This window comes from Sciurus vulgaris, assembly GCF_902686455.1.
Source record: "Sciurus vulgaris genome assembly, chromosome: 8".
Lineage (NCBI taxonomy): Eukaryota > Metazoa > Chordata > Mammalia > Rodentia > Sciuridae > Sciurus > Sciurus vulgaris.
Window position 1 is genome coordinate 13,483,135 of NC_136468.1, and position 20,590 is coordinate 13,503,724.

Sequence of the window (20,590 nt, forward strand, 5' to 3'; positions counted from 1 at the left end):
CCCTGACTGCTTACATCATATTTTAGGGTCTTGGTACATTGTTTTCAAAGAAAAGAAATTTTTTTATTTAAATAAAAAGAAATTTTTTATTTAAATTTTCTCTGCTTATTAGAGTGATTAAAAGCCAGCATGACCCCAGTGGCTAGTGATGTATTAGCCAGGAAAGTGGCTAGAGAAGCCAAGGAAAATGAAAAAATAGAATCTATAGAGAAAAGGCATGAAATGGCCGTCAGATGTTGGTGTCTCAGGTTCCTGCCAAAGCAAATGCCAATATATTTCCTGGAGACCAGCCAGCCCCCACTTTAGGCATAAGATTAAATAGTCTTCCAAGGTCACTAAGTCACATGTATGGGAAAGAAAGTTGACCAGTACAGACTAATTAAATATAGGAACATGCCTCTGGTCACCACAGGTTTGAAACGAGGAAATGAAGTGCACATACCAATGCACTCTGTTGGCAGAAGGAACAGGAACATTCCCCATGGCTCACGGCTCTTGTTATGGAATAGCCTGGGGAAAGCAACCCCTCCACATAATGGCTTGATCAGTGTTATTTGCAAATGAGAATTCAGTGGTGCCATTGAGTAAAGAAATGTTACATAAAGTGAGAAAAGAATACATTATTTATGGAGTCAGGGAACATTCAATTCTCCACCATCAAGCATCACAGAACGATTCAGTGACTCCTAAGTACAGGTTTCTTTTTAAAATTATTTATTTGCTCTAATCTGTTGTACATGTAGAATGCATTTATACATTTTGATAGCGCATACATAAATGGAGTGTAATCTCTCGTAGGTCTAAGCACCTACACAGTATGTAAGGAAAACATTTTCAGATTTGTCCATTCACTTTAAATAAATGACAGTCGTGTATTCATATATACAGAGACAACTCATGCTGAGCCTGTACTCACCCAGCCTCTTCAGTAGAATGTTCTTGAATCACATCCACTCAACATCCTGACCTACTCTGCTCCATCCATTCCCCTTCCACTGACAACACCCCAGGGACCACCATCAGTGATCCTGAGTCTTTCCCACCCCACTTCTCTGACCCTCTCTGCCTATCACCATGTTTCCCAAAATGTAGTATGCTCATCACTGTTAGTCCTCATCATGACTTCACATAAAGTAGAGATGACCATTTCCATTTTGAAAGTATGTATTCATTTTAATGTGTATTAGATAAAAAATTGCCAACACACAAATAGTCAATGTTATTAGGGAGAGAAAAATATAAAAATCAAGTCTATTTAAACTTTAAAGTATAACAATATTCTAGGCACTGTGCTAAGTTGCTGAGTGGTTTACATGCAAAACATTGTGAGAATGACATGGGAATAACTGACACCTGGAAACTGTCACTCCTGTTTCCCCCTGTTCCCCCTGCTGCTTTAGATTGCTGAAGACTCCTCACACCAGCCAGATGGGAAGCCCTTTCCTTTGTCTTGGGGGAAACTGCAATTGATCCTAGGTAATTGCTCCACCCCACCCGCCATCAGGCAACCTCACTCTTTCCCTCCTGGAGGCAATTACAGTCATAAAATTCAGATTAGGGCACCAGCAGGAGCACTCCAGGATAGTCCCTGTAAGAGCATATCTCTCTCAAAAGTTTTGCTCTAAGTTGTGTTTTTCCTACACATTTCCAAGATCTCTGCTGGATCTCTAGGAAGTTCTGGGGATGGCATTGTCTCTCCACACGTCCAGCATGGGCATGGGAAAGAGTTCCTGTTGGAGGGATGGGCTGGCTGTAAATTAATCGCTAAGAAGTGTATTTAACAGAAAAAACCACAGGAGACAATTATCTTTTGAATCAGGGGGCATGACAGATTGAGCCATGCTAAAGGATCTGACTCTACCAACAATGGAAGAGCCCACTTTCCCTTTATTTGTAACGGTACAGGTAAAAGGGGTGCCAGGAGGAGCTTCTGTGAGAAACAGGATGGGGTAGAGTTAAGCAAGATATTTTGCTCTAGTGGGTCACTTGGCATATCTAGGACATGCAAATTCTAGCAGTGAGTCACTGCTTGGAAACCACATACTTCAGGCAATCTCTCATGACTACAGTTCCTGAGAGCCAGATTTCTGTGTCTGATGGCTCAAACCAGCTTGGTTTTATTTGCTAGTTATGGATGGCACCCCTGCATCTCCTCCTTATTCTCTATAAATGATGGGCAGCTACTTCGAGGTTCCAGATCTTGGTTCTGAGGATATGGCAACCTTTTACCATGATACAAAAAAGAATTAATAGCAAACATATACCATGTAGAGTGTTCCAACATAGTTCTAGGATTAAAGTCATTCAATTCATGAAGTATTTGATCAGCTAGAGATGTAGCATCTATGAGATCAGTTTTGCTTTTTTGAATATCCTGGATGTGATGATATAACTCCATAAGATCCAGCTATTAGTATTGCTATGTCAATGTCCATTAGATGATTCTTATTTATCTCCCAGTTCCATTGGGAAGTGTGATATTTTGTTGTAGTAACACAGACATGCTTATAGTCATCAGAGCATTTAAGCCTTTGTTTAAATTGGAGAGTAGAAAGTTCATTACTGATATTTGTAACAGTAGCTATTAAAGAATCTAAGTTGATCTCAATCATTTTATCAATACTGAACTTCCAGGGGCCATAGCATATGACCTTAGATATAGTGAATGTGGGAACAGATAGAAGCCTGAAAGAATGAATACATTAAAATATATAGGAGCCAAATTATCATCGAATAAGAAATTACTATTAGAATGCAAATGTGAATTACTTATCTTTTTAGCGCAACATCAATCAACTTGCTGGGCTCTAATTCGGTCCTCATTACATGGTTACTAATAGTGCAAAGTTATATCCAAACAATAGGAATAGTCTAAATTACATGTAGTTTCAAAAACCAGAACAATTGTATATCTAACCTCATTTTGTATTCTGAAAATAGTTTTAAGTAACTCAAGTATTTGCCTAGTTTCTTAGATTTTCCATTGTATTAAAAATTCAGATTAAACATGGTTACTTGTAAATTCTTTTCAGGAGAAGTAAAAGTGAAACACATTTAGGGGCAATAGTCCCACGTTAAGTCTTCCTGACTTTGAACCTTCTGAATGAAGAGACATTCTGATGTAACTGTCTTTCATTAATTTTTGAAGATCAAACCAAAACATACCCACCACTTTTAGAGATTTTATATTGCATTGTCAAGACATTTGCATATTTCATCCATGTAGGAAAGGTGCCAAATTTTACTGCAGAACAATTAAAGCAGTAAGATATTCGTGGATATTTCATGGATATGACTGGCTTTTTATGAGAAAGTCCCATTTTAATAACTGTTTGAACATATAATCTTAAGTTCCAAAGGTCAGTATGATTGGCTAGCCTAGGCACTCCCTATGCTCTCTTTTCCTCAAAAGTTTCCTTTAAATAACCACGATATTTATCATGGGACCAGTATATAGGTAAGTTTCCACTTTAGTTGGTGTAATTAAATCCAGTCACATGGATGGGCGTAATGTGAATATCTGTAAAACCTCCCATCATAGGAGTATCATAGGTAAATACTGGGATTGATTCTCTAGTCCACATTGCTGGGAATATTAAAGGTGGATCTGGGAAATAGGCCTGATAAGTTTCCCCATGCATTCCACTTACCTGACAGCTCAACAGAACTAGCATGGTCACAAACATTGTGGTTGGAGACGTAAGATCTTGTTGTTGAACCATCCCTTCAGCCTGAAGTGTCAGGTCCTTCAGTTGTCTCCACAATGACAGGTTGGCATTTTTGGAAATATAGCTTCTACCCTATAGTATTATAAAATCCGGTGCCTCCATGTGTCACTCAGAAGTGGTGAGACTTTTAATATCACAATTTTAAAAAACATTTGAAATCATTTTGTGAAATTTAGGGGGTTTATATCATGTTTTGTTTCCCCCTTTTTATTTCTTAAAATTGTAGAAAAAAAGTTGACATAAAGTGGAGTATAAAGTGGAGCCTGAAATTGTAGACAATGGCCTAGCATTGTACATGTATTCAAAACATAAGAAGGGACTTAATAATTATTTTTATTTGACCAGGAAAATGAATAAAAGTTACCTATTGTTAAAGTCAATGTTGTTGAACTAAAGAGGGCATTACAGTAAAAGACAGCCTAGATTTTACCAAATGTCTGATTTAATTTTATCTCTAGTAGTGGACTGAGTGAAAAGTTATAAAATGGAGTCAGTATAGACATTGAAAGTCAGTTTTACAACTTGTTTGTCTTGTAGGTAACAGTTCTATTATTTTAAATTAACTTGTTATGTTAGAATTGGTAGTATCTTTCAGGATAGCAATCCAATAACTTACTCAAAAGTCTTCGAATTTCATGTCATTGATCTAGCAATCATATTTTAAGGGATTTATGCTAAAATAATTTTTATGTATAAAGATACAGCGATATGAATATTCTTAATAACTTTGATTTTTTAAATTCATTTTTATTGTAAACAAATGGGATACTTCTTGTTTCTCTGTTTGTACATGAAGAGGAGGCATACCATTTGTGTAATCATACATTTACCTAGGGTAATAGTTTTTGATTCATTCTATTATTTTTTTCTCCCCCCCCACTCCTCCCACCCCTCTTATCCTTCTATACACTCCCTCCTTCGTCCATTCTTGCCCCCTTCCCACCCCCTATATGTGTCATCATCCGCTTATCAGCGAGATCATTCGTCCTTTAGTTTTTTTGAGATTGGCTTATCTCACTTAGCATGATATTCTCCAACTGCATCCATTTGCCTGCAAATGCCATAATTTTATTATTTTTATGGCTGAGTAATATTCCATGGTGTGTGTGTGTGTGTGTGTGTGTGTGTGTGTGTGTGTGTGTGTGTGTGTGTGTATCATAGTTTCTTTATCCATTCATAAATTGAGGGACATCCAGGTTGGTTCCACAATCTGGCTATTGTTAATTGAGCAGCTATGAACATTGTTGTGGCTGTATCTCTGTAGTATGCTGATCTTAAGTCCTTTGGGTATAGGCCAAGGAGCTGGGTCAAAGGGTGATTCCATTCCAAGTTTTCTGAGGAATCTCCACACTGCTTTCCAGAGTGGTTGCACTAATTTGCAGCCCCACCAGCAATGTATGAGTGTACCTTTTTCCCCACATCCTCTCCAACACCTATTGTTGCTTATATTCTTGATAATCATCATTCTCATTGGGGTGAGATGGAATCTTAGGGTAATTTTGATTTGCATTTCTCTTATTACTAGAGATGTTAAACATTTTTTCATATGTCTGTTGATTGCTTGTAGATCTTCTGTGAAGTGTCTGTTCATATCCTTAGCCCATTTGTTGATTGGGTTATTTGTATTCTTGGTATAAGGTTTTTTGAGTTCTTTATATATTCTGGAAATTAGTGCTCTGTCTGACATATGAGTGGCAAAGATTTTCTCCCACTCTGTAGGCTCTCTCTTCCCATTGCTGATAATTTCCTTTGCTGAGAGAAAGCTATTTAGATTGAATCTATCCCAGTTATTGATTCTTGCTTTTATTTCTTGTGCTAAGGAAGTCTGATCCTAAGCTGACAAGTTGAAGATTTGGACCTACATTTTCTTCTATAAGATGCAGGGTCTCTGGTTTGATTTCAAGGTCCCTGATGCATTGTGAGTTGATTTTTGTGCAGGGTGAGAGATAGGGGTTTAGTTTCATTCTGTTGCATATGGATTTCCAGTTTTCCCAGCACCATTTGTTGAAGAGGCTATCTTTTCTCCATTGCATATTTTTGGCACCTTTGTCTAGTATGAGAAAATTGTATTTATTTGGGTTTGTGTCCATGTCCTCTATTCTGTACCATTGATCTACCTGTTTATTTTGGTGCCAATACCATGCCATTTTTGTAACTATTGCTGTGTAGTAGAGTTGAAGGTCTGGTATTGTGATACCCCCTGCTTCACTCTTCCTGCTAAGGATTGCTTTAGCTTTTCTGGGTTTCTTATTCTTCCATATGAATTTCATGATTGCTTGCTCTATTTCTGTAAGGTACGTCATTGGGATTTTAATTGGAATTGCATTGAATTTGAATAGCACTTTTGGTAGTATATCCATTTTGACAATATTAGTTCTGCCTATCCAAGAACATGGGAGATCTTTCCATCTTCTAAGGTTTTCTTTAATTTCTTTCTTTAGTGTTCTGTAGTTCTCATTGTAGAGATCTTTCACCTCTTTTGTTAGATCGATTCCCAAGTATTTTATTTTTTTCAAAGCTATTCTGAACAGGGTAGTTTTCCTAACTTCTCTTTCTGAAGATTCATCACTTATGTATAAAAATGCATTGGATTTATGAGCATTAATCTTATATCCTGCTACTTTACTAAATTCACTTATGAGTTCTAAAAGTTTTCTGGTGGAATTTCCTGGTTCCTCTAAATATATAATCATGTCAACAGCAAATAGGGATAGTTTGAGTTCTTCTTTTCCTATTCATATCCCTTTAATTTCCTTGGTCTGTCTAATTGCTCTGGCTAGAGTTTTGAGGACAGTGTTGAATAGAAGTGGTGAAAGAGGGCATCCCTGCCTTGTTCCAGTTTTTAGGGGGAATGCTTTTCACCATTTAGAATGATATTGGCCATGGGCTTAGCATAAATGGCCTTACAGTGTTAAGGAATGCTCCCCTTATCCCTATTTTTTGCAGTGTTTTGGGCATGAATGGATGCTGTATTTTATCAAATGCTTTTTCTGCATCTCTCAAAATAATCATGTGATTCTTAACTTTAAGTCTGTTGATATGGTGAATTACATTTATTGATTTCCAGATGTTGAGCCAACCTTGCATCCCTGGGATAAAACCCACTCGATCATGGTGCACTATCTTTTTAATATATTTTGTATGGGATTTGCTAAGATTTTGTTGAGAATTTTTGCATCAATGTTCATTAAGGATATTGGTCTGAAATTTTCTTTGCTTGATGTGTCTCTGTCCGGTTTAGGTATCAGGGTGATATTGGCTTCACAGAATGAGTTTGGGAGGGTTCCCTCCTCTTCTATTTCATGAAATACTTTGAGAAGTATTGGAATGAGCTCTTCTTTAAAGGTTTTGTAGAACTCGGCTGAGAACCCATCTGGTCCTGGACTTTTCTTTGTTGGTAGGCTTTTGATGACTTCTTCTATTTCATTACTTGAAATTGATCTATTTAAATTGTGTATATCCTCCTGGTTCAGTTTAGGTAATTCATATGTCTCTGGAAACCTGTTGATGTCCTCAAGATTTTCTATTTTGTTGGAGTATAAATTTTCAAAATAGTTTCTAATGATGTTTTGTATGTCAGTTGTGTCTGTTGTGATATTTCCTTGTTCATTCCAAATTTTAGTAATTTGGGTTTTCTGTCTTCTTCTCTATGTTAGTGTGGCTAAGGGTTTATCAATTTTGTTCATTTTTTCGAAGAACCAACTATTCATTTTGTCAATTTTTTGTATTGTTCCTTTTGTTTCAATTTTGTTGATTTCAGCTCTGATTTTAACTATTTCCTGTCTTCTACTACTTTCGGGGTTGCTCTCTTCTTTTTCTAGGGCTTTGATTTGTAGTGTTAGATCATTTATTTGTTGATTTTTCCTTCTTTTATTGAATGCACTCCATGAAATAAATTTTCCTCTAAGAACTGCTTTCATAGTGTCCCAGAGATTTTGATATGTTGTTTCTTTGTTCTCATTTACCTCTAAGAATTTTAAACTTTTCTTCCTGATAACTTCTGTTATCCATTCATCATACAATAACATATTAAATTAATCTCCAGGTGTTGGAGTAGTTTCTGTTTTTTACTCAGTCATTTATTTCTAATTTCAATCCATTATGATCTGATAGAATGCAAGGTATCATCTCTACTTGTATTTGCTAACAATAGCTTTGTGGCATAATATATGGTCTATTTTAGGGAAGGATCCATGTGCTGCTGAGAAGAAAGTGTATTCACTCTTTTGTGGATGGTATATTCTATATGTGTCCGTTAAGTCTAAATTATTGATTGTGTTATTGAGATCTATGGTTTCATTGTTCAATTTTTGTTTGGAGGCTCTGTCCAGTGGTGAGAGAGGTGTGTTAAAATCACCTAGTATTATTGTGTTGTAGTCTATTTGATTTCTGGCATTGAGAAGGATTTGTTTGATGTATATGGATAAGCCATTGTTTGGGGCATAGATATTTATGATTGTTATGTCTTGCTGATTTATGCTTCCCTTAACCAGTATGAAATGTCCTCCTTTATCCCTTCTGACTAGTTTTGGCTTGAAGCCCACATTATCTGAAATGAGGATGGATACTCTGGCTTTTTTGCTGTGTCCATGTGCATGGTATATTTTTTCCCATCCCTTCACCTTTAGTCTGTGTGTATCTCTTTCTATGAGATGAGTCTCTTGCAGCAACAAATTATTGGATCTTTCTTTTTGATCCAGTCTGCCAGTCTATGTCTTTTGATTGATGAGTTCAGGCCATCAACATTCAGGGTTATTATTGAGATATGATTTGTATTCCCAGTCATTTCGCTCATTTTTTTTTTTTTGACACGACTTGATTTCTCCTATATTTGGTTGTTCCTTTAGGGTAGTTCCTCCCTTTGCTGATTTACATGGTTGTTTTTCATCTCTTCCTCATGGAATATTTTGCTGAGAATGTTCTGTAATGCTGGCTTTCTTTTTGTAAATTCTTTTAGCTGCTGTTTATCATGGAAGGATTTTATTTCGCTGTCAAATTTGAAGGTAAGTTTTGCTGGGTATAAGATTCTTGATTGGCATCCATTTTCTTTCAGGGCTTGAAAAATGTTGTTCCAGGCCCTTCTAGCTTTAGGGTCTGGATTGAAAAATCTGCTGATATCCATATTGGTTTCCCCCGAATGTAATTTGATTCTTTTCTCTCGCAGCCTTTAAAATTCTGTCTTTATTTTGTATGTTAGGTATTTTCATTATAATGTGCCTTGGTGTGGGTCTATTGTAATTTCTTGTATTTGGAGTCCTATAAACCTCTTGTACTTGATTTTCCACTTCATTCTTCAGATTTGGGAAATTTTCTGATATGATTTTATTGTGTAGATTGTTCATTCCTTTGGTTTGTTTCTCTAAGCCTTCCTCAATCCCAATAATTCTTAAATTTGGCCTTTTCATGATATCCCATAGTTCTTGTAGATTCTGTTCATGATTTCTTACCATCTTCTCTGTTTGGTCACCTTTGTTTTCAAGATTAAATATTTTGTCTTCGATATCTGAGGTTCTGCCTTCCAGGTGTTCTATCCTATTGGTTAAGCTTTCTATGGAGTTTTTAATTTGGTTTATTGTTTCCTTCATTTCAAGGATTTCTGTTTGTTTGTTTTTTCAATATCTCTAACTCTTTATTGAAATGATCTTTTGCTTCCTGTATTTGCTCTTTTAACTGTCGATTGGTGCGATCATTCAATGCCTTCATTTGCTCTTTCATCTCATCCTTCAATGCCTGCATTTGCTCTTTCATCTCATCCTTCAATGCCTGCATTTGCTCTTTCATCTCCTCGTTTGCTTCCCTGATCGTTTTGATTATGTACATTCTGAACTCCCTTTCTGACGTTTCTTCTGCTGTGCTGTCACTGGGTTTTATTGCTATACCATCTAGGTTTGTTTGGGACATTTTCTTCCCTTGTTTTCTCATATTGTTCAGGTATCTACCTCTCTAATAGTGAAACTCTGGAATATTGCAGATTTCCTCTATTGACTAGTATTGTCTCTGTAGATTTCCAATAACTCACCTCTTAGCCTTCAGTAGCCTGAAGTCTTGGAGGAACTTGATAATGTGGTGCTCCACTACGAAGCTGGCCTTCTAGGAGTGAGGCGTTCAGGTGGGGTATATTCTCCGGTGGCTCTGAGTTGGTCCTGAGTCTCTCAATACCTCCTCGGCTCCTGGGTCTTGTCAAAGGTCCTCTAGCCTCCTCTACATATCTCAGGAAGGGAGTTGCCCTTCCAATAATGATGGCCACGCCCTCAGGAGTAATTCAAAATGCGTGCACCAGCCTATAAAGAAGCCTCCGGCTAACTCCTAGTGGTGGTCGGGTGGGGTTGTCTGTCTTTGGCCTGGTGGTTGGGCGGGTTGGCTACCCAGCGCCCAGCTCTGCAAGGCAGGCAGGTTGGGTGCTCGCCTGCTACCTTCGCAATGCAAGCGGCCTGACTCACCTGTCAGCTTGCTCTGTGACTGCGACCGACCAGTGATGGTACTGACCTAGGTGCAGGGGTTATGCGGGGTTGCCATAACTTTGATTTTTTAAGTAGCAAAAATAACTTAAATGTCCAACATCAGGTTTTGGATAAGTGAACTATATGATAAAAATTCTGGCATTAAAAGTAATATCGTAAAAGAATATTAATTATGTGTAATTTAAAATAATTTTACAAGTTTTAAAATTAACATTATGATTCTGTATGTATAAAACATGTATATCCATATGTATGGAAACAGATTACAAGGTTACTTACTAAATGTTAATGATAGTTATCACAGATAGTTGAATTTTAAGAGATACTTATGTGTACTAAATTTTAAGTGGGTCTCTTGACAAAATTTAGGTAAGGTGTTTTAAATTTGAAACTAATTTTAGTTTCTTATTTGAATATTATTTCATAAAATTTATATTTTTTGGATTAATATAAATTAAGCAACATATTTTAATATTATATCTGAAACATGAAACAAGAGTGTTTACCCCCTCTTGGGGGAAGGTTTCAAAATATTTTTATATCTCATATTGCTAATCTTTAAATAAGTTAATGTCTCTTACTTGACTTTTAGAAATACAGTTGTTTATTTCTCAGTGTAGAAAGTAACAAAAAATTTTATAACGTGTTTATTTAAATCTAAAATATTAAATGACATAAATTTTTAATTAATTTGTTATTGTTATATAAGTTTGTAAGAGACCATTATGTAAAAACCTTTAGTTTGGAGAGCAACAGCTTAGTAAAATATTCTTTTAAATCTTATACTTTAAAGACTTTTATTTGGGAAATAAAGATAAAATTAGCATAACAAATTAGTAATAATCATCATAGTTAACTAAAACATAGTTATTGATATTTTTATATTAACCAAATTTATTTTTAAAGAGAAATTTGAAATCTGGATTGTAAGGTGGTATTTTAAAATAACATTTATTGTTTAACCAAAATTGTATAAATCTTAATTTCTTTAAAATTAGCTTTTGTAAATAAGAAAACTCAACAGACATAAGAAATTATTTTATTGGAATGAGAGATTGTTTTTAATTATTTTCCTTTTTTTATCCTTAGAAATTTTAGACCTTCTTTATATCAACCAAATTACAAACACATCTAATGTTTAAATATACTTAAAAGTATTTGATATTTCTATATTTAATAGATGATATTTTAGCATCCAAGCAATGATCTTTTAGCATTTCATCCTTGTAAATCAACACACATCTCCTGTAGTAAAGACAACTAATCCCATTTACTTTAACTTACTTATTCTTAATTGTAGAAGTCAAGACCTCAAACAAATGTAAATATCAGTATTAATCATCTCTTTCCTGTTGAGGAAATTTTTAGAACCAGATGGATATAGATTTTGAATACTACAGGAATTAGCAATTTTATAAATTATTTGTCCAACTGTAAAAATGTGAATTAATAATTATAAAAAGGACTTTATTTTTATTCGTTAACCAAATTTAAATTAAATCTTATTAATTCATGTGAATTAAAGTTATTCGGATCCATTTTTATTTTAATTTTAAGTTGTGAGCATGCTCATTGAACTGTAAGTAAATTTTGGTTTCATGTAAATATAACCACTGCGTTCACATATTTATAGATTAGTCAAATTACTTTTTTTAAGTGATGCTCCACAGTGATGAACAAATTCTTCACAAAGTTTTGATTTAATTTGCTTAGAAAATTAAGATATGATTAATCAAACATTTATATGATCTAATCATAAGGCAGGTTTAAAGTCCAACAGTAATAAGAAAACTCAAAAATATTTCTGATTGCTGCCTTTTGTCCTAATGATTGTTATTCATGCTTAAAATCATCCCTAAAAGCAAAAAATTAATCCATTAAAAAACACTATTAGAACATCTTTTATGAACTTTAGAATTTTTCTCCTTTAACTTTGGCTAAAGATAATCTATTTGAGGGAATGAAGGAAGGCGCTGGTGAGAACAGTGAACTGCAGCTTGTTAACACAGCCGCCATGGCACAACCCTCCTGAACTCAGAAGGTCCTTAGTTCAAAATCAGTCTGTAAAGATATTTATTTAACTTATTTTTTCCAGTGAGTTGTTAACCAGGGAAGTAGAAGACTCTAGCCAGGATTTTAAATTCCTTTTCTCCTCATGCTGTAGAATTAAGAAGAATGAGTTTTCAAGTTCAGCAGGGCAGGGGAGGGACTGGAAATGAGCCTAAGACCATGTGGTGCCATTTCTCTCAGAATTCCCACAGCCCACCATGGCGCCCTCGGTTGGTGCACCATTTCTCCTCCATCTTAGTGGCCTGCCCCTGACAGGCTCTGCCTGGGCAGGAACCAGCCTTGCTCTCTAGGAGCAGCCTTGAGCCTTTCCTGTGGCACCAGGGAGCATCCTGTCTGCTGCCTCCCATCTTTCCTGCCAAGGATCAGAAACCATGCCATTTCTACAGGAAGGAAAACTGTGGTGGGAACATACACATTCAAACTACAAAACCTGTCAATTGATTTCCCTTCCTGAGTTAGAGACCTTCCCTCAATTCTGCGAGGATCCCTTCTCCCAGCACTCCAAACCTCCATGCCTATTCCAACCAAGCTAGGACGACTCTCAAGCCAAGTGGCACCTCCAACTGCGGCAGCCTCTGGCAGATAGGAACCGCAGACACAGGCAGACAAGGCAGGCAGACTGGGCGATTGAGTCTGTACCATTTAAAGCGACCGTCTGCTACCATTTTCAAGAACTGTAGAACCTGCGTTCTCTCCACTGAAGTTCCACTCTGACCACATTATTGAGTACAGCTGAATAGATTTCTTTTTTTTACTCTCTCTCTCTGTAGAGAGCGAATTCCTCATGTTCAATGTCACACTGAGATTCCTCTCTCTTTCTCTTAATAAACTTAACACACATTTCCCAGGAGAGAAGCCCACACCCACCTGTAATTTACTTCTGAATTCCTCCTGAACAGCTCCAGTTCAGGCACCAGAATCTCGCCACATGTCCAGCATGGGCGAGGGAAAGGGTTCCAAGTTGAAGGGATGGGCCAGCTGTAAATTAATTGCTAAGAAATTTACTTAACAGAAAAAAACCACAGGAGACAATTACCTTTTGAGTCAGGGGGCGTGACAGATTGAGCCATGCTAAAGGATCTGACTCTGTCATGGATGGAAGAACTCACCTTTCTTTATTTATAGCCATACAGGTAGAGGGGGTGTCAGGAGGAGCTTCTTCTCTGAGAAACAGGATGGGGTGGAGTTAAGCAAGCCATTTTGCTCCAGTGGATCATTTGGCACATCTTGGACATGCAAATTCTGGCAGTAAGCCACTACATGGAAACAACATACCTTGTGGGAGGAGGGGTCCCAGTGAAAGTGAATTGAACAGGATGAGAAAACCCCTCCTTATTCACATAGAAAGTACTCCTTGACTTACTCCTTAGTATCTTTTGATTCTTGGAATCAATTAATGGCAGGTCCCTTCCTGAGCTGCAATTCATTCAGTATGTGCTGAGTGCCTGCCTACATTATCCAAAGCTCAAGGTACTCTGAATAAAGCCCCTTTGCCCATTTTCATCTCTTAGAGCTGTGCTTCTCAAATGAGGATGATTCTGTCTTTCAGGGGACATTGACAATATATGAACCCATTTTTGGATGTCACAAGAGCAGGAAGGAGATAGTGCTATTTGCATCTAGTGGTGAGGAATGCTAATAAATACCTTACAACAAACAGGACATTTTTCCCAAAGAAAGAATTATCTGGCCCCAAATATCATTAATGGCAAGGTTGAGAAACTCTGCCTTTGACTAAACTGTCCACAGCAGAAAGATTTCCAATGAAAAACAAATAATCATGAAACAGAAACAACATCAGGAGTGATAATTTGCTGAAATAATGATGTGTTAGGCTATTTGAGATTAACTGTGGAGGTGTGCATTCTGACTAATGCATCCAGCTAGATCTCGCTTCTCCTTGAGATTCACTCGCTCTGTGTACTTGGGTCATTCCTCATGAATTCCGAGAGTTCCTGCTCCAAGAACCAATTTCTTGTATTTTCCCCAACTCCATAGACTTCTTCAAGTTAGCCATGAGTATGACAAAATTCAGGATGTATCCTTTATCATGGGTATCCCTTACCACAGAGGAAGACATGGACCTTGAAGTAAGGCAGCATGACTCTGAATTCTGGATCAACCATTAAACAAATACAAAGCTTTGAAAAAAATTTGAATTCTCTAAGCATCATTCTCTTAAATGATGAAAATTATAGCACAGTTCATAGTGTGGCCCGTAAGGACTGAGTGGACGCATGGACACCCCTTCCATAGAGCCTGTCACATGGGAAACACTCCACACACTCCACTCGCATTATCGTCCACCAATTATTTGATAGTACCTGGGTAAGAGCACAGTCTGAAGCCAGACTTCCTTTTTGGAATCCTGTTTGCTTTTGACCAGTCCCCTAGATGGTGTTGCCTTAGGTTTTCCATCAGTGTGGTGTGTGCAGAGGTATGGTCTATGTTGTACGAGAATACTACATTAACAGGCAAAGCATTGAGAATATAGTCATCCTGGGTCATCCATTGGAATGCATCAACAAGTCCTGCTAGATGCCTGAAATGCAGGTAAAACCAAATTCTGTATGTAACATTTTCCCTTTACACAGACACCTATGATGAATTTTAATTTATAAATTAGGCACAGAAAGAGATTAGTAAGAATAACCAATAATAAAATAGAATGTGCATGGCAATACCCCTTAATAGCCATTTAAAAATTGTGTATTAGTTATTTCTGGAACTTTTAATTTAATAGTTTTGGGGCCTAATTGATGGGGGTATCTGAAACTATGGAAAAATGAAACCATCCATAATGGGGGACCACTATATCTCTGATATATAATAAACTATAGATGATCATTCTTATATTATCTCCTTTTATTAATAAAATTTCAAAGAACGACAACTTTTTATTTCTCAGGAGGACAAGTTGTTTATATTAATAATGTGAAGTTAATCTGGTTTTACAAAATCAGAACTACCATGAGACCAAATATATACATGTACAACAGTCAATGTCAATTAAACACCTGGTGCAGGGTTCCAGATATTCCTTAGAACAAACATTCACACTTGAGACAAACAAGGGCCTAAGGATTTGTCTGGGAATGCAGAAACCTGCAGATCTACTCTGTGACCTATGACCTAACACCCACTTCTTTTCCAATTGTGAGGAATAGTTCCCACCAGATGGTTCTGTGACCTCTTTTCCCATAACCTTCTGGAAAAATGGAAAAATGTCAATGTTTAAATTTGGTGCTGAGTCATCTTCCATATATCACAGAATTGAATCTAAATTTAGATTTGTGAGTTTCCAGTGAAATCACTTTCCTGGCCCATTGGCCATAGGTGTCAATGGCAAACCTGTAGGTATAAATACCCGTGTATGAAAAATCTTCATAGGAGTCTACCATCCAGATTCAGTGAGCAACCATGAAGACCTTCATCTTCCTTGCCCTCCTGGGAGCTGCAGGTGAGTCTTTTCAATGATCAATCAAAGCAAATTTCTGTCCTCTGTGTAAGGACAGAAAGTTGTCATTCTTTGAAATTTTATTAATAAAAGGAGATAATATAAGAATGATCATCTATAGCTTATTATGTATCAGAGATATAGTGGTCCCCCATTATGGATGGTTTCATTTTTCCATAGTTTCAGTTACCCCCGTCAATTAGGCCCCAAAATTATTAAATGAAAAGTTCCAGAAATAACTAATACACAATTTTTAAATAGCTATTAAGGGGTATTGCCATGCACATTCTATTTTATTATTTCTATTTTATTATTTGCCTGGTGTACCTGGAAAGCAATGATGAACGTGGACTCTGGGCTCTGTACTCAAGAAGCTTAAATTGAGGAAACAACAGGGTCTACAATGTATGTGTAGAGAGAACTATGGTTCACTTGTCTAAGGAGGGTCATGGTGACCAGGAGTCATTCAGAATAGAGGGTATAGAGAAGTTCTTGCTCTAAAGTCCTGGGCAAGTTGTATCATGAGAGGAAAGGAAATCATTATCTATGTGAAAGAAGTTCTTTCCTTGACCTCAAAATTTGAGTGAATAATTGAAATTACTTTGTGCTCTTTGAAGAGGCTTTGGACATCAAAACCTTTGTGTCTTGGACACTAAAGGATCTTAAATAGCAAAGATACTGTTTCTTAAGAACAAAAATCATTGACTTGTTTTTGTGATGACTTTCCTAATGAAGTTTCTCTGTTACAAACTCCTTGTCATTAAATCTTGGAAACACAGAGAAATGACTATTTCTATTGCCATACTAGTAATTTTTATAGTATTAAAATAATACATTTAACCAATTTGGATAGGTATAAATTTAATACATCTGCTTAAGTACCTGATTTTTCCCTTAAATTATTTTAAAATATAGGAAAAACAGTGCTCATATAAAACAATCACCAACTGTTGTATCTTTAAGAAATCTTGACAAATCAGTAGACCATACTGCACAATGCCAAATCCATTCAAAATAATGTAGGGAAGATAGTTGGTATAATATTAAAGGTTGAACAGGAAAATCTTATTATGAACTGAAAATGATTTAAACAAAAATTTTTACTAGAACCAATCAAAGAAATTGTTTTTAAAAAAGTATAAAACAGACATTTTCTGCTAGTCTAGAATATTCTCCAGGGCCTCCAAAAGGCTTCCTTTCTGTTACCATATGAAGACAGCAGCCCTGCCTCATCAACATCACATACCACCACATGCACATACCAGCAGGATTATTGAAAGTTTTCCACATATTTCATGTCTGCAGAGCAAAGTGTGTTACTAAAATGACTTTTTAAAAAATATCTTCAGCATTGGTCATCAGGCATTTATGGTGTAGAGAGTCGGTGACCTTTGTATGTTTATGGCTTTGTTTGAGTTTGTATAGATATGTACATGTGTTTGTGTGGGCAAATGGTACATATGCAAATACACAATATATTGATCAAATTTAAAGCATCTTTCCAAAAATTGGATGTGTTTCTTAATAGTGATAGAAGGCATATATATTAAAGGTATGGAATAATAGTTTCTTAAAAAATATTTAAAATTGCTGTTTCCTACTTATATGAGATAAGAGAACCTTGTAATCTCTTTTTTCATTAGTTTGCAAAATTGTCATGGATGAGCAGGGATTCGAGCTAGACCATTTAACAGAGACTTCTCAACTTTTCCTTGTCAGTTGCTTTCCCCACTGATGGTGACGATGACAAGATCATTGGGGGCTACACCTGTGAGAAGAATTCCCTGCCCTACCAGGTGTCCCTGAACGTTGGCTACCACACCTGCGGTGGCTCCCTCATCAATGCTCAGTGGGTGGTGTCTGCAGCTCACTGCTACAATCCGTAAGTGACCTGCACTCACATTATTATAAGTACCGATCAATCTCCACCAATCCTCTTTTCATCTTTAGTTGCTTTACAAGGTCATTTGATTCACATTCCTATTTACTGTTCTCATGAGGTGGTGGGCTGTGAGTCTCTACAAGCAGTGACTCTTCAGAAATCCTCTAACCTGCACCATGTTTGGTAGCACAAAATGCTTCCTAACTGCACAACTACCTGTGTGACTGCATGCTGGAAGAGGATAGAGTTTATGCTTATGTTAATAATTGGAGCCTGGGGGAAGGGGAAAAAACTCAAGTTGGACACTGAGAAAACTTTTCACCTTAGTTACAGACGAATGCAGGTGCGTCTGGGAGAACATGACATTGATGTCATTGAGGGAGATGAGCAATTCATTGATGCAGCTAAGTTCATCCTACACCCCAACTATAATGAAGACACCTTAAATAACGACATCATGCTGATTAAACTGAACTCCCCCGCCACCATCAGCTCTCGAGTGTCCACTGTCTCTCTGCCCAAATCCTCTCCATCTGCTGGGACTCAGTGCCTCATTTCCGGCTGGGGCAACACTGTGAGCTTTGGAAGTAAGTGTTAGATGAAACACATACACCAGGTTTGAGAACAGTAGAGGTGAAAGGCACATGGAGGGTTAATCAATATTTTCACTCAAGGAATAGTTGCTGAAGGCCAGCTTTCAATATTACAGTGTTAGGATATGCTAACACAAGTGAGGAAGGTTCCTTTGCTGAATCCGAATCCAAGAAGGATTCACAAAAATTAAAAAAAAAAAAAATTGAGCTTATTTTAAAGAGTCAGGTTATGGAACTGAAGGGTGATTAATGATGTGCAGAAATCCAGAAACAGAAGGACTACAACAGAAGCTAAAGGGTTCTGTACTTCCTGAAGTATTTATCTGCTTAAGGAATCTGTCTCTGTACTTGAGGTCTGTGGTCACTAATGCTGATGTTAGAGAAAGAAAGCCTTTTTCATTTTTTAGTTGAGAAACTTTCTAGATGAAAGGCTCATCCAAATTCCAACCCATTGCAAAACTGAATGAAAGAGAGGGAGAGAGAGAGTGTCAGACAAATTTGCAGGATTGCTGTGGGTAATCATTTTCTGCCATTTCCTCTTTTGCCCTGCAGGCAAATTTCCTTCACTTCTGCAGTGTCTGGATGCTCCTGTGCTCTCTGACACTGTTTGCAATGATGCCTACCCAGGAAAGATCACTAACAACATGTTCTGCCTGGGCTTTCTGGAGGGTGGAAAGGACTCTTGCCAGGTGAGGTTTTTACTCCTCCTCCAACCAGATAGGTCTCTCTTCTCCGCCTATTTCCCCTTTTTAGAAACACAATGGACTGTAAAACTGTCTATTTGATTGATCATGATATATGAGAAAAGCTTTGAGATAATTTGAAAGTTTTCTGTTTGTGATAATGAAGGTTAGTGCTCAGAGGTAAAAGAGACAAAAGTGGGTGTTGACTGTATTGACAGCACTCTTCCAAGGAGGTGTATTGTGCAGTGTCACCTGTGAGAGGAGCAGAGCTTCTGGGATGGTAGCAGTTTCTGTGACACATGCCCTCTCCTCCTTTGTTGTTTCCATCTTAAAATGTATGAGACTAATAAAGGAAAATTCTGGATCTAGGAATTTTTTATACCTCCAGTTCTCTCAAGTTCTTGGTGCAATAGATCCACAAAGAAAGAAGAGGGGCAGTAAGGAAGGAGGAAGAATAATAGGGATACAGAAAGGAGAATAAGCATGGGGTTTCCAGGGTAGAGAAGGCGATCGTGGAGGATCAGCAACCCCTGAAAATGGCCCCTAGGTCATGGGAGAACATCCAGGAGCCCATTCTCCCATGTGGACATAACCAATGCTCTGACTGTTTCTCCTTCCAATCTAGGGTGACTCTGGTGGCCCCGTGGTCTGCAATGGAGAGCTCCAGGGTATTGTGTCCTGGGGCTATGGCTGTGCTCTGAAGGGCAAACCTGGTGTCTACACCAAGGTCTACAACTACGTGGACTGGATTCAGGAAACCATTGCTGCCAACTAAACACCTTTCGATCTTCCTGATACACCCTTGCTATCAATTCTACCACCTTCCTTCAACACCAAATATCCTTATCTAAATAAAAATACTTTTTTTCTGCATTGCATCTCTCTAAGAATTTTCTTTGCTTGGAGTTGATTAACTTTCTCTTGAAACTTGCTGCTGGTAGAAAGTGGGCAAAGAGTTGAACTATTGTAGGTAATTTGAAGGTTGTTTAGTCTTCAATAATAATCAAGATAACCTAATAAGTATAAACTTACTGATCACCTACTATACAGTATACGCTATATTCAACATTGATTACATAAAGGTTATTAAATTCATTATTACCACATTTATTGCAAATAATTAGTAGCAACTTTATTAATATATCAGCTACATTTTGCAATAATTTTGCCATAATACATATTTGGCCATGCATTGCTTGTGATAAATTATGAGTTCATAACCTAACAATAGATAATAACACTAGATTATGAAGAATTAAAATCAGCTGCCAAGAGAAAAGTAATGCAGGAGGCATCACAATACCAGACCTTAAATTATACTAGAGAGTTATAGTTACAAAAAACAGCATGGTATTGGCACAAAAATAGAATAAAAGACCAATGCAACAGAATAGAAGACACAGAGATATACCCACATAAATACAGTTATCTCATACTAGACAAAGGCACCATAAATATACATTGGAGAATAGATAGCTTCTTCAAATGATGCTGGGAAAACTGAAAGTCCACATGTAGTGAATTGAAATTAAGCTCCTATCTCTCACTCTGCATAAAACCCAACTCAAAGTAGGTCAAGGACCTTGGCATTAAACCAGAGACCCTGTATACACTAGAAGGAAAAGTAGGCCCAACTCTCCATTATATTGACTTAGGAACAGACTTCCTCAATAAGACTGCTAATGCACAAGATCTAAAATCAAGAATCAGTAAATG

At 37.0% G+C, this 20,590-nt stretch overlaps 1 protein-coding gene across 1 annotated transcript; it reads left to right on the top strand.

Annotated features, from left to right (window-relative positions):
- Positions 1 to 15,676: 15,676 nt before the first annotated feature.
- Positions 15,677 to 19,649, top strand: LOC306667215 (cationic trypsin-3-like; the record flags this gene model as incomplete). Its single annotated transcript, XM_079149668.1, has 5 exons — positions 15,677 to 15,719; positions 17,436 to 17,598; positions 17,932 to 18,185; positions 18,744 to 18,880; positions 19,500 to 19,649. Exons 1-5 carry the CDS (start codon positions 15,680 to 15,682, stop codon positions 19,647 to 19,649), a joined length of 744 nt encoding a protein of 247 aa, XP_079005794.1. The 5' UTR covers positions 15,677 to 15,679.
- Positions 19,650 to 20,590: the final 941 nt, after the last annotated feature.